Below are 15,131 nucleotides of genomic sequence, written 5' to 3'. Positions count from 1 at the left end.
GGGGTTATTTCAGAGATTACATACAAGATTAGCTATAAAAATATATTTTTATAAAAAGCTAACATTTTCTAAAGATGCACAATAAAATCTTCAAAAGGAATGGTATATTAGGTCCTATTTACCCAGAAATCTGATGAAAAATGAACTGTTCTGCCCAGTCAATAAGTCATGAAATAAGAAAAAAACACATATAAGTTACAGAGTGGAACTAATGTTCTACCAACACACCTTATCAGATTTTTATAGAGGTGAGTGAATAATTTGAAATCCAAAACAAATATCTCATATAAAGATTGTTTTGCAGTTGTAATAAACATGCTAAGGTACATTCACTCACTAAGGAAGAATGCTTACAGAAAATTCTCTAAAGAAAGAATATATATGTGAGTACTCAGAGAAACTTCACAGAAGAATTTAAGAGTTGGTGGGTCAGAGTAAGAATAGTCAGGGCTGTGCTAAAATTTAATTCATATGGTCTTTTTTAAAATAGAAACAGCTGCAATAAAAATCTTCCTATGCAGATATTAAATTTCAAAATCTAATGAATTTAAGAAAAATTTTAGGTACATCAATTCTAAACTTTAAAAATAAAAATGGCATCTAAGTTAAGGCACTTAGGTAACTAAAAATGACTGCATTAATCACAACAATTCATAAAGCAAAAAGTCTACTTTCAGTAACCAAAAAAGAAGAATAAAATTTTAAAATAATTTGTAAAGTTAAGTGATGTGTGTATATGTGTGTGGGTACACACAAAGTTTATTTTAGAAGGAAAAGGATAGAAATTAAAATAGCAAAGCAAGATGCTTTGTTACATAAACAAAACTATAATATATAAATTCAAATAGGCAACATTAGCCAAGTAAGGAATGCTGTTGTTGAGTTGATAAATGATCAATAAGTACTTAACTTATGACAAATATTTCTATAGGTTTTAAAAATTCTTCATGAGACAGTTTGCTCGTATGGAATATTTAGGAGTTAGACTACTATTAAAAGTATTATTAGGATATCATAACATCTCTGTGAACCCACACTTCAAAAGTCTATTTGATCTAGGGGAGTGGATGTGGCTCAAGATGTTGAGCACCTGCTTTCCACATGGGAGGTCCTGGGTTTGGTAACCGGTGCCTCCCAAAAGCAAAAAAAAAAACAACAAGAAGCAAACAAATGAAAAAACCAATTCAGGGGAGCCAATGTGGCACAGTGGTTGAGTGCTGGCTTCTCACATATGAGGTCCCAGGTTCAAACCCCAGCCCTAGTACTTAAGAAAAAAAAAATTTATTTGATCTAGGTTTTGACGACGTCCAAAGTACTGAGTGTCCTCTGAATATGTGTATCTATCACTTACAGGTGTATGACTTACAACACTTTCAAAAGTCAAGAAATATTAAATTTTCAAGCGCCAATTACTGAACTCTGTTATGTTTTTGGAAAAAAAAAACTTTATCTTCCAATTATGTGCCCTGTAATTCTAACTCTCTTCTCCAACTCTATATAACAGGGCACTCTTCTAAGAGCAGTTTCTTTCGTTACCTGAACTCCCAAAGCATACAACACATGACTAAGATGCTGAGAAAATTTCAATGGTGACAATGCAATTAGATGAAACCAAGCACTAGGTTTTACCCATGAAGTATACTTCTATCAGGGCATTCTCAAACCCTACATGTCTTTAACTTTTAAAACTAAACAAATTCATTAATTTAGCAGTTAATTTTTTAAAAAGATGTAGTTTAAACCAACAGTTATATAGAAGAGTAAGTAGTATATAAACCACAATTAGGGATTTAAGAATACAATAAAACAAACTGTTAGGAAAACAAAGTGCTTGGATCATCTTAATTCTGAATGATCTCCACCATGTCCCACCCCATCCCCATTTCCTCAATTGAAAGATGGATAAGCCTATTATCTGAATATACAATTGCCACACTATACAATTTATTCCAATTTTATTCATTTTAATATATGGCATTCTATTGACTTCAAAACTGAAAAAAATTTAAAATAATATAAATGAAAGCAACAGTTCAATGTAATTTGATGAAAAATGTGAAAACATTATGGTTGAGAACTCACAACTATAGGAAAGTTTAAAGTTTCAGTTCAAGTTATATCACATAACCATAACTGTATTTTTTTAAAGATACCAACTTTATCAGTACCATATATATACCAAAAATCTAATTAAATTTTTTTTTAATTTACAATTTCCTTCCTTTTCTACATTTGTGTTCTCAATCACAATGTCGTAGTACCCTTCAAGTTCTTCCATTTAATTATATACAATAGCAAGAAACTAATGTGAGGACAATATCACAGTTTCTATATTCCATTTACTGAATATTACAACTTCATGATTTAAATGAACTTAATAAAAACATCAGACTTTTCATCTGAAGTTACAGGATTTAACTCTAAGCACAGGGCAGAGTATATACTTGGTGCTCAATAAATATTATAATAATGAGCATTGTATCTCTAGTCATCCCCATGTAAATCAAAACCAGATTAAGTGGATTACTGGATGGCATACTGTGACCAAAAACTGAAGAATGTAAAATGACTGTGATCATTCTGACACCCAGATAACATACATGCACCTCACATAAACCACCACCACAGGTGACACCCTTTAATGGCAGTCAGAAATAACGCCAAGGAGACTGAGCTACCTTCTCACACCTGGAGGCACTTCTCCAGGCCCTGGTTGAGGTGCACTGGCAAAGTGCTTTGTGGTGGGTGTGCACTGCAAATTCCTGTACTGTATCTGTTCTGTGGATAAACAGCAGACTTCAGTCTCCAAAGCAGATAACTCAGCACCTTTAGCAGTACTAAATTTAAGATATAGAAGTTGGGTTTTTTGTTTGTTTGGAAGTTGTTTTTAAAACTTCTCTGAATATCTTTTTCTGCAAATGATTACCTTTTCTTGTGCTTCTTTCCAGGCTTTCACTGGGTCAGATTCATAACCTCTCTGGACTAACATTTGAATCAAATCTTTCTTTGACCTATTCTCTATGTGAGGGAAAAATAAAGTTAGGATCAAGAAGAGATTCAATTTGTATTTGTTTATATTCTACTGATAAAAATGTCTTCTATTAATTAAGATTTTTTTTCCATTTTAACTAATGTTCAAATTTTTAAAGGTGGCATCTTACCTATAGTAATTTTCCCTTGTATCTTTTCTAAAATGAAACGGGCTTGATTATTAAGCTTGGTAGATTCTGCTCCCAACATTCCCACAAGCCAGTCCTTACGTAAACCATAATAACTTAATCGTAAATCAAAGAATTCTTTCAGAATATCTTGCACAGTTTCATACTTCTTCAGACATCCCATATGATCAAAGAGTACCTAAACAAAACAAAGTTTATGTATAACATCAATCTGTGTACATCAATTTTAAGTTATGTAACATCTACAATGTCTAAAATAACTATAATACACTTACATGAATGCATACTACTCCCTAAAAGCCCTTAAAGAGAACCAAAAATATTAAGCACACTTCTGAAAAAACTACTTTGGTGACTATAAATAAACCAATAAATTCAAATTCTCAAAACCATGACAATTATTTACAGTAGGGATAATTTTGAGATAAAAAGTTTCTTAACAGATTCTTCCCTAGAGCCTTCAGAGGGAGTAGAGACCCTGCTAAAACCTTAAAATCAGCCAGTGATACTGATTTTAGACTTCTGGCCTCCACAACTCTGAAATTTGTTTTAAGCCACCACAGAAAAAGTTGTTTAAAAATAGGCTATTCATTAAAATGGTTATAAAAACTTCCTAAAAAACTGTTCTTTTCAGACTAAAAAACATATTCTATGTCTAAGCTTTAAAACATTAAAGTTCTCTTTCCCTCATATACTCAATGTATCTGCATTTACCTCTTTTTTATTATAATTACTTGTGCTATAATCCAGTCGCTCAAAAGTCCTCAAATATTTTGGAAATTTTATTTCTCTGTCCTTTTTCTCCTTTTTCCATCAGCTTTTCTTGACAGATTATGCTACGTTTTCTCAGTCACTATGCTACTGTTAGATTTTTTTTCTTCTATACTTTTTTATACCTAATAGATAATTTGGAATGGAACCTGGGTAATCATACACACTGGCTTTCTACCTACCTCCCCAATAGTATATAAACAAAAACATGTAAGTTTAATAAAGCAGATCAGAGTTGTAAGAAAATAAGTACCCTATAGTTAAAACGCTAACATAGATGGGCATAAGGCACATGAAAATCCTGCCAGCATCAGTCTCAAAAATTTTTAGACTGTGTGGTGGTGTGCATGTCCTGTACACTCAAGCCCATATGCATAAATTCGGAGTTAGGAACAAAGGTAGTAAGTAATAGAGGAAAAGGAATGCATTCCTTCTTTGGCAAATTCACAGGTAAGAAACACTTTCTACATAAACTTATGAATGACTATAATCTCCAGTATGTTCCAGGAGTAAATTCCTTCAGGCTTATTGTAGCCATTCTCGTCATAAAATTAGTTATACCAATCCAACTTATGCCATGCAAGAAAAGTTAAATTAACAGTAAATAAATTACCATGGAATTACAAGTAAGTGTAGTTTGAAGTTTAAAAACTTTGTGCAATCCAGCAGCTTCTGCTTGTGCAAGCTTTTCTTCAGTCATTTTCACCACAAATTTCACAGTTGTATCAGTATGATATTCCTTATAATCAGAAATTAATGCTGGTGTTTTATCTGTTCCATTTAGCATAGGTTCTAAAACCTGTTCTTTATATACCTATAAAAAAATTTTAAAATAATTCTTTTCATGAAACACTACAAGTCATACAATCTTTTCAAAATTCTCAACTCCAGTGGGGAAAAAAGAAAAGAAAACCATCATCTCTATCACTGCTGCCTAGTCACTAAAGACAATGTATGGGCATCTCAATGGTGACAGAAGGCATACAAAGCAATGGTTCTGACCTCCTACTCCAAAGGACAAGAAAAAAGCTGAGTATATAAAGAGGATGACATCATTTGGAACTGACAAAAGGTGACATGCATGCTTTTACATTTTAAACAGCTGTTACGAAATGACATGAATTTACTGGCCACAGGAGTAAAAAAAATGTCATTTACACTTTACACAATCTTCTACTTCTTTTGAGAGAAAAAAATAAGAGTCTCCAAAATGAACTCACCTAGCTTAAATCATTCTACACCACTGAGATAAGTTTAAAAAGATATTTTTAATTACTATTTGAATATTCAAAGCACAAATTCAATTGATTGGGTCAAAAAATGTATACAAGAATAAACACTAAACAGAGTTAGGATGAATGATGATGAAATACGTATTCTTTACTAGAAAAAATTGCTTAATGTAATGCCCTCACATACAGCTCACATACTAACCTGTGTCCAAGTTCTAACTGGAAGCTCTGTAATCTCTACTGTGTTTCTATCCACCACAAATATTTCACCACTGACTGCATATTGGTTTTGACCAAGTTCTTGGATTGTCCCTTTAAAGTTTTTGTAGTTTGGAAGCTGCAGAGAAAAATGAAAATAACTCAAAGCCTTGACTTGTCTAGAATGCCAATACAACATATGCACACCTCTTTAATCTACTAATAATGACAAATTAATGACTAAAGTTGAAGAACTCATCCTTAATCTTCCCTCTCCAAATGATCACTCAATCTTGAATTCATAGTTCGTTAATATAGCCTGAACATGCCCCAATCTCAAAATCTTAGCATCATCTTTCCTTATCTTCCTAGAATACAACTGTTTTTTCCAGGCTATTATCCCCATTCCCCTTTTCCTCTAGAATAATCATCCTTTAAATTTAAACTCTTGAGTTTCCGGAATCACCACTCTTCTTCCACATTTTGTTAGAATATTCCCACTTTCATTCACTCTATTTACCAGGCCTGATACATATCCAGCCCCTCACACCCTTCTCCTCTTTCTCAACCTAATTACAAGTGATCCCTCCCTCTTCTAAAATTCATATTTGTTATTATCACTAAGAAATTAGGCATGTAGCATAAGACATTTCTTTCGGCATCTTAGGCATTTATTAATAGCTTGATAATTTAAACTTCAAGTCCTGCTGTCCTGACAACACATACATATAATAGGCATTCAAGAAACATGTATTGATCAACCACACTAAACCACTAAATTATATGCAAAACTATTTCAATAGAATGCTATAATCACCAAAAAGTAAGTCCATACTTCTGCTGGAAATATTTTAATCTATTTAAAGTTTTTAAGGGAAAAAGATTACAAATCATATTCATAATATTGTTTTATTTTAAAATAGCAAAATGAAGTAAAGCTTGGAGAGAGATACTTTAACAGAATAACAATTTGTTTCTATATTGTAGACTTATGAAAGTGTCTTCCTCTTCGCTTATTTATATTTTCTACAGTGAGCATTACCATTTTGTAATGAAAATATGCTTTTTTTGAAGTTATCACAAGGGAAAATTTCTAGATCATATAAAATCATGTGGAAGGGGAAAGACACTTTTTTGAAAGGTATTTTCTTGGAAGGAGGGGATTCTGAGGAGGAATCAAGCACAGTGAATGATATTAGAAAAGAGCAAAGATTAAAATATATGGGAATACATTAAAATATATACAATATTTTTAAGCATCCTTACAACTCTAATAAAAACTTCATAGTTTAAGAACAAAAACAAAGTTACATATAATTTGGTCCTAAATCATCTATGAGAGCCTAGAATATGGGATATTTTTAAATTTCAATAGTTTCTCACTGTAAATCTTACCTCCGGGCTCTTTCCAAAGCCTGTATAATACTCTAAGCACCTATCAAGTTATAGTCTAATAAGGTCTTTATTGTCTACGCTATATTCTAAAATGAAAATGGTTCCATTACTTTTCTAAAATGACTGGACTTTGTAGTTTACACATTATTATTTGTTAAACAAATAATATGTTAGTTTTAAATAATTACCATGGGATGAGGATCCAAGCCATCTAGCATGCGTCTGACATTGTTCACAATTTCTCTAGCATCATAGTTGGGAAGTTTACAAGCCCATCCAGTACCAATGCCCTCGGCACCATTTATTAAAACCATGGGAATTATAGGAATATACCACTCAGGCTCTACACGTTGATTATCATCATAAAGGAACTTAAGCAGGTTGTCATCCACAGCAGGAAAAAGCAGTCTTGCTAAAGAGCTTATGAAGGGAAAAGGAAGAATATGAGAAAATGTCATGGTTTTATGAAACAAACTTTATACATAAAGGCCTTACATTTCAAAAAATAAAAACTTTTAATAAGAAAGTATTTTTAAAGATTTCAATTGCTTGTGTCTTCAGTGTCTATTGCTTAATTCCATATGCTTAACGATAAAATTCACCAACCTCATTACCAAATACATAGTTCTCTCAGACATAAAGGCAGAATAAAATAGCCCTATTCTACTTACATACTTACCTAAATTCTTAGCATTGATAAATAGCTTTTTAAGGATTTCCTATTGCTCTGAAGAGTTATCCTCAGCCTATATAGCAAAGTTGGGTCAGAAAATATCCTTGCATTTGCTAAGACTGATTTCAACTATAATTCATAAAAACTGAAATCAACAGACTTCACTCTGTAATCAAATCATTTGGAAATTTACCCTCAACAGAATAGCTAGAAGATTTTATCTTTCCACAGCTACAAATCTATTAAATTTTCAGTTGATTCCAATAAATTTCAATTAAACTATTATATCTAAGCAGATGGTTACCTTAACATTGTGAAAATATAACGAGGACTTGCAGCGTCTTTGCCACCATGAAGCCGAGTTCCAAACTGACCAATAGGCTGAAGCAAGTTAATGTTGTTACTTCCCACAAAGTTCTGAGCCAAATTCACAATAGTCATCATTAATGCTTGCTATAGAATAGAAACAGATAGAACATTAATATCCTAAATTTTCTATAACCATTCCCTAATTTTTATTTAAATCCAAACTCATTCTTTTACATTTCCAAAGACCTTATAAGAGGAAAAATACTTCATTACTCTTAATTATCATTCTTCATGCTCTAAGCCAATAAGTAGTTTTCAATTGATCCCCATCTTAATACTTACTTCTCCATGATGATAAGCAGACATCTCAGCAACTGATCCAGCCAACTGAGCCACTTTTACTTCACGTTTATCATTCCTCTTGAAACAGGTAAATAAAACTTTTCGTTGGCCTGGCTTAAAGCCTATTTTGAAAAGAGCAACATTTAAAAAAACATATTACTTAAAGATATAGTTTTAATGATTTTTTTAGTTGTAATAATGTTCTTTATTTCAAGAGAAAGAAACATTAAATTTAGTTTACTTTTGAAAAATGATGGACTAAAATTGTTACTTGAGGTTTTATGATGCAATTCTTAATACTATAAACCAACACTAACAACTTTTTACACTTTCTCAATCTATACCAAAAGTGAAGCATCAATTGAAAGATGATTTTCTGGTCTTAAAAAACTGCACAGGTTACCAACCTCCTTTCACAGGAGCCTTCGAACACTTACATGACAAAAATGCCAGTTGTAAATGGAAAACCATCAAATCAGCCTGGAAAACTCTTAGAAAGAAATGGTGTATTGCTGTGGTTCAGAATGCAGACTTCAGAATCTCAATAAACTGGATTCTATACTCAACTTGACTATTTACCATGTGACTTGGATCAATTACTAAGCCAATAAATCTCAGCGTCCTCATCAGTGTGAAACAGTAATAATTATCTTTCTTATTAGGTGATTATAAGTATTGCATGAGATAATGCAAGCAAAGCACTCTGCTTACTTCTTCTTGCTCTAGGTCAGTGAGCACAGTTATAAACTTTTCAGTAAATGCTAGCTATAATACATCATCACTGTAGGCCCAAAGGTAGAAACAAAAGGATGTTAAAATATGGCCACTTTTCTTGAGAATTCTATAATCTAATCAAGGAGGCAAAATTAACACAAGTAAAACAAGAGGCACACAATAACTGGCATAGGAATTCAAGCATCTGAGATCAATTTAGAGTAGAACTGTTAGGGAAAACTTCATAGAAGGGATACATCTTAAGGCTTGAACTTGATGAATGGGTACAGTCATTTGGAATTAGCTGAAAAGTCAAGGGCAGAAAGATCAACTAACTTCCTAAAGTTTTAACAGTAAAGAAAATAAATTCTCGATAAATTTCTGTTCCAGCTACTAGGGAGTGGTTTCTAATTTCTTTTTTTCCTCAAGTTAAATAATGCCCAGAACTCTGATAAAGTTTCCCATTTTAACTTTTTTTTTTTTTATTTAAATGTTTGCTTGTTTGTTAAGGAGGTACTGGGGATTGAATTCAGGACTTCGTACATGGGAAGCACTTAAGCTACATCCCCTTGCCACATTTTACTTTTAAACTTGGGGGAAGAGGACTTGTCTTCAAGCTAATTTTCCTGAAAAACTTAAAAAGGTTTTAAAGTTTCAAATTAAGGAATATTAAAGATTTTGATTCCATCAAAACATAAAGCAGGGAAACGGACTTTGGTCCAGTGGTTAGGGCGTCCGTCCACCACATGGGAGGTCCATGGTTCAAACCCCGGGCCTCCTTGACCCGTGTGGAGCTGGCCCATGCGCAGTGCTGATGCGCGCAAGGAGTGCCGTGCCACACAGGGGTGTCCCCCGCGAAGGGGAGCCCCACGCGCAAGGAGTGTACCCATAAGGAGAGCTGCCCAGCGCGAAAGAAAGTGCAGCCTGCCCAGGAATGGCACCGCCCACACCTCCCATGCCGCTGACGACAACAGAAGCAGACAAAGAAACAAGACGCAGCAAAAAGATACAGAAAACAGACAACCGGGGGAGGGGAGGGGAATTAAATAAATATAAATAAATAAATGTTTAAAAATAAAATAAAATAAAATAAAGCAACTTCAAAAAGGCTTTAAATTCTCCTGAGTCACTTTCTCATATATTCTATAAGATTTCAGATAAGAATTTTTAAATTACAAGGATGATCTAAAGTACATGAAATTAAAATATACTCAAAAACATACAATAAGATAGATTTTTAAACAAAGGCTACTTACCATCAACAAGAGATGGTATAGATCTTTCATTATCTGAATTTGAGAAGAGAATCAATTCCTTGTTGATGAAATCATTGTAAGTCAAATGTTTGGTTGCTGTGCCATACAAAAATTGCTAAGAGAAAAATAATACAGTCATATTTTCATTATTATTGCACGGATTCTTGTTTTTTACTCCTACTTCCCCCAGATAATCATATAACTAACCTCTGGCAAGCCATGTAATCTACGCTGTCTCCGATCTTCCATAAAATTTGTCAACCATTCTTTTCTGTCATCAATCTTCTTCTTACTGAATGCCTGTAAAAATGAAATGAATTCCATATGAAATTTAAATTTAGAAAGGCAAATAACTAATTTTTATTTAAAGTATATATACCCATAGAATTCCAGGAAATTAAGTTTTTCCAATCTGTTTTAATCATAAATATACTTGAACCAAGGTTTTCAGTTAAAGAACCATGGAAGCAAAATATAATGTGGGGGCGGGGAGTGGGGTAGGTACTAAAATTAGCTGGTTTGGGAACTGGAATTTCAAAACAGACTTATTGTAGCAATCCAGGACTGAGAGGAAAGCTGTGAAGTATAAGGGGATGGCTGTTAGGAGAGTTTTTTTTTATAATTTATTACCAAGGTAATGGCTGCATCATCTTCGGGACCAGCATATCTAAACAAGATGCGATGCCTTTCCATATCAGCAAAATATTCCTTTGCTTCTTTAGCTGTACTGGTACCCAACCCTGCACAATTTAAAAAATATAACTGCATCATGATCATGGCTGTTTAAAACCACTACATACAAAGTTGATAGAGAATTTTATAATAGGTGGATCAGACTAGCAAACCTGTATCAATATTAATTTCTCAAAAAGAAAAAAGACAACTAGATATTACAAGCCTTCTGACATAAGTTTACAATATCACCTACGAAATGTTTTTGACAGGCAAATCTAGCCTAAGCCTGATCAAGCCTCCAATTTAACTACCAGTTAAATGAAAATACAAGGACAGAGGAAAATGCTACAAATTCCACGGGAACACAATCAGTAAAATAAGCATGTGGGAAATGATACAGGACAAAGAATCCAACATTTTGAACAAATAAAGAACAAGGAAAAACATAAAAAGAGAACCAATATATCAAGAGACTTAAGTCACTTATCAACCAAATGCAATGTGTGAACCTTGTTTGATTCCTAATGCAAACCAACCAACCATAAATAACTTTTTAATACAATCAGAGAAGTTTCAACATTGACTAGATATTTGATGATATCAAGGAAAAGTATGATAATGGTATTATGGATATGGTTTGTTTTTAAATTCTTTCAGATACATACTTAAGTATTTAGAGATGAAATATATGACATCTGGAAGTTATTTCAAAATGGGGTACTCAGAAGAGGGGCTTAGATGAAACAAGACGCCATGACATGATGATTATTAAAGTATATGTAGGAAGGGAGTCCATTTATAGACCCTCTCAGCTTTTATAAACTTTTCCAAAACAATTTTTAAAAATCGGCAGATATTTCTGAACTCTCAAAGACATAAGCTTTCCATGTATTTTTAATAATACTCTATTAAAAATTTTATCAGTAGTTAACCACACAATTCAAGTATTTTAAAATACAAACCTTTGTAGTATTTTATTTTCCAGGCTTTCTGGTTTTCTATATGTTTTTTCCATTCATCAAATTCAGGAATACTATAGAAGGAAAGTTCCTGCTTATTTTTGCTTGCCTTAAATTAATTAAAAAAAAATTAGTTTTTCTGTTAATCTTTAATACGACAGTATAAAAATATATTAATGTACAGAGTACCTTTACAATAGGAGTGATAAACTCTTCAAGAAACCCATGCTTCAAAAGTGATGGCCAGTTGTGATGGATGAAATTAATAAGCAGGCCTTTTATATGAGAACCATCTTGATCCTAAACAGATGTTAGGAAAGTAAAGAGTGATCTAATAATTTTATGAAATATAATTTCTTATATAACCAATCTGAAAACTCCATTCAAATTTCAGAACTGCATTCTATACAACAGATACTATTCTTTAGATAGTCACAGTAAAGAATTATTTTCCTAAAATGCAAAGAATTAGGTAGTAACAGACTGAAGTATCCTGTCATATATATTAAAAATGTTTTATAGTTTACTTAGATTTACTAAAAGAATAATTCAAGGATGGAAATTCTTAAAACATAGTTATAATGCCACTTCACTGGGTTTACAGATGGGGAAACCTCTGTAGTACAGATGAATCCACAAGTCTTGTCTTAACATTAAAACTGCAAAATATCTAAAATTAATAATGACTCTTTTAGTTGGAGATTTTTCTCTCCAAATGTTTTTACTTAGAGTATCTAAGGGACAAATGAATGCATATGAAATTCTAATTTTTCAATTTTCTGTTCTTCCATAATTGCTGCCATTTTACTATTCAAGTTCTCCAGGTTTTTGTACATCCTAAATTAAGCCATCATACACAAATAGTAACCGTTATCCAATTTATTAATCTTTCTTGCTTGTAAAGCCCACATTTTCTTTCCTAGTCATAGGTACACTTTATCTGCATAAAATTACACAGTGGTTTATTCTTCTTGTATTTACTGCATTTAAAAATATTTTTAAATAACTGCAAAAGACTATTGCCTAATTAAATAACATAAAATGTGCTTTACACAAACAGTTCTACTAAACAATGTTTTACTTTCCCTTCATGTACAATCTCTTATACTATATCTTGTAACAAGTCTCATGAAACGAAGATCAGAAGGACAATCTAAAAAAGATATGTTTTAAATATGTGACAACTTTCAAACCAACCTGATCGGTCATAATCATAATTTTTCCATAGCGTAAAGTTTTCAGAGATTCTGCATCATCATAACTTTTCTTGTATTGTAGACCAACTATTTTAATAATATTGTTTATTTCTGCATTTTCCATGATCTGTGCAAAAAGGAAAAACATAGAAAATATTTTAAAATGTTGAAATGACATGAAAAGTGTGTCTGAATTTACATCAAAAATTCAACACTTTTAGATAAAGTATTAGAAATGTCATATATATGTGTGAGGATATATACCTGTTTATGAGAAGCTTCCCGTACGTTAAGAATTTTACCCCTGAGTGGAAAGACTCCGTATCTGTCTCGCCCAATCACACCTAATCCAGACACAGCCAGCGATTTGGCAGAGTCTCCCTCTGTTAATATCAGTGTACACTCCAGGGAATGTTTGCCACCTGAGAGAAGTTAAAAATGACATACACTCCAAATTCCTCACTTTACCAAAGAGAAAAATGATACCAGAAAAGTTAACGATCACAATGATGATAGTGAAAGACTGTTAAGGGTCATCATATATCAAGCTCAGCATAGTTCAAATATTTTACTTTCTACCCCTTGAAAACTAGTAATATGTGATATATGTGGCAGTTTCAGTAAAGTAAAATTATACTCTGAACAGAAAATCGTCTATATGTGGAAAATGAAAATTTTCCATAACTGAATAAGTAAATAAATCAAATTCTAATTTTTAAAAATCTGATTCTTACCAGCATCATTAGCATCATCCAGTTTGGGAATACCTTTGATTTTACTGTACTTCACTGAAGAACACTTCTTGTTCAGCTGGGTCTGAGCCTTAAATTTTACCCAGTTCAGGATACTTTCCACAATGCCACAGTTAGAGGCCTAAAAATCAAAGAATAATGCTATACGAAAAAAGCCAGACGTCCATACATTTAACTAATATTTGTAGAGGTTAATGTGATTCCTGAAATCCCATAGTGTTTTAGTATAAAACAATAATGGTAATGATAATAGTATTGATACATGCCAGTAAATTTTACTCTAATTACAGTAAAACTAACTCAGGCAGCTATATACAACAATCTATTGTACTAAAATATAAAGAAGTGAAAAAAAGGACATCTTCATTGCATATGAGATAATAAACTCCATGAAGAATACACATTGCTTTTGTTACAAGTTAATTTTACTAAAACTAACAGTGAAAGTTGATCCACCCATTAATTTACCAACTGGGAAATTTTAGAGAGCAATATTTCTGATATCCCTCAATATGCTAAGTGAGTCTTAAATTCACTATGTCAAAAAATAATTATATGAAGGGAACACTGAAATAAATTTAGGAATTTATGAATAGTCCTTGTTCTTTAAATAGCTAGGTAATGAGGATTCAACATTACATATTGTTTTGTCATCCTGCAGTGAATCAACATGTAGCAAAATGTTAACCCAAAAGGAAAAGAAATAAAGTATTTGAGTCCAGGTCCTAAAAGTTATTTATTTTTCATTATCCTGGGTGCTTTATATTTTAATATATAAAATAGTTTTTTGGAATTTTGAGATATAAAAAAAGTGATGAACTATTGCCAAATCTAAACTTACTCCACCTAAAATGAAAAAGCATAAAACCTGAAATCAAACCATTCCATCATGAGTACAACTATCTTAAAGGCAGAAATTTGGGAAAGTATTCATATAGGGTAACTAGCTTTCAGAGTTCATTATGATTAGATTCAAAAGGACTATTTCTATCAATCTTAAGCTAGAACCTGAAAACCATCTTTTCTCTTTGTGTTTTATTGTGTGTGTATGTGTATGTGTATGCGTGTGAATCTACCTCCGAAATTCCAGTATAGGAATTTGACAAATATGTTATCTCCACCTTACTTGCACAAGCATTCCCCCACCAAACTATAAACCTCCAGAAGGGTAAAGCTATATTTATTCATCTTTATATTTCCAGTGCCCAACATATTTAATAGCACTTTACCAGTACTTATTATACGTTTACTGATTGTGCTGTTGAACAAAGGAACTAAGGCAAATCTTCTGGTCAATATCTTGTTATCAACCAGATAAGAAGCTATAGGAGAGGCAAAACTGTTACAAATCTGAGATTTGTTTATTTGTACTCTCACCTTACTTTAGAATGTTTTAAGGCAACCTAAATATGTACAAAGTAAGATGAAACTAATAAGTAGAAGCAAAATGTGTTGAAATGAGGTAGAAAAGATAAAGCCA

The 15,131-nt window shown here is 32.4% G+C and overlaps 1 protein-coding gene across 2 annotated transcripts in view; it reads right to left on the bottom strand.

Annotated features, from left to right (window-relative positions):
* Nucleotides 1–15,131, bottom strand: part of TOP2B (DNA topoisomerase II beta) — a 58,919-nt gene that overhangs the window by 15,413 nt on the left and 28,375 nt on the right. For both annotated transcript variants that reach the window (XM_058290876.1, XM_058290875.2), the window contains exons 11-25: nucleotides 13,634–13,772; nucleotides 13,164–13,321; nucleotides 12,901–13,026; nucleotides 11,893–12,003; nucleotides 11,707–11,812; nucleotides 10,700–10,809; nucleotides 10,277–10,369; nucleotides 10,070–10,184; nucleotides 8,100–8,221; nucleotides 7,753–7,901; nucleotides 6,964–7,195; nucleotides 5,385–5,519; nucleotides 4,564–4,764; nucleotides 3,162–3,357; nucleotides 2,927–3,018 (exon numbers count right to left, since the gene is read on the bottom strand). In XM_058290876.1, coding sequence (XP_058146859.1) covers nucleotides 2,927–3,018; nucleotides 3,162–3,357; nucleotides 4,564–4,764; nucleotides 5,385–5,519; nucleotides 6,964–7,195; nucleotides 7,753–7,901; nucleotides 8,100–8,221; nucleotides 10,070–10,184; nucleotides 10,277–10,369; nucleotides 10,700–10,809; nucleotides 11,707–11,812; nucleotides 11,893–12,003; nucleotides 12,901–13,026; nucleotides 13,164–13,321; nucleotides 13,634–13,772 — 2,085 coding nt within the window. The remainder of the gene's footprint in view (nucleotides 1–2,926; nucleotides 3,019–3,161; nucleotides 3,358–4,563; nucleotides 4,765–5,384; nucleotides 5,520–6,963; nucleotides 7,196–7,752; nucleotides 7,902–8,099; nucleotides 8,222–10,069; nucleotides 10,185–10,276; nucleotides 10,370–10,699; nucleotides 10,810–11,706; nucleotides 11,813–11,892; nucleotides 12,004–12,900; nucleotides 13,027–13,163; nucleotides 13,322–13,633; nucleotides 13,773–15,131) is intronic.

The sequence above is a fragment of the Dasypus novemcinctus genome, chromosome 31 (assembly GCF_030445035.2).
Source record: "Dasypus novemcinctus isolate mDasNov1 chromosome 31, mDasNov1.1.hap2, whole genome shotgun sequence".
Taxonomy (NCBI): Eukaryota; Metazoa; Chordata; class Mammalia; order Cingulata; family Dasypodidae; genus Dasypus; species Dasypus novemcinctus.
The sequence above is the reverse complement of the archived record's forward strand: the minus strand, read 5'-3'. Positions and strand labels throughout refer to the sequence as shown.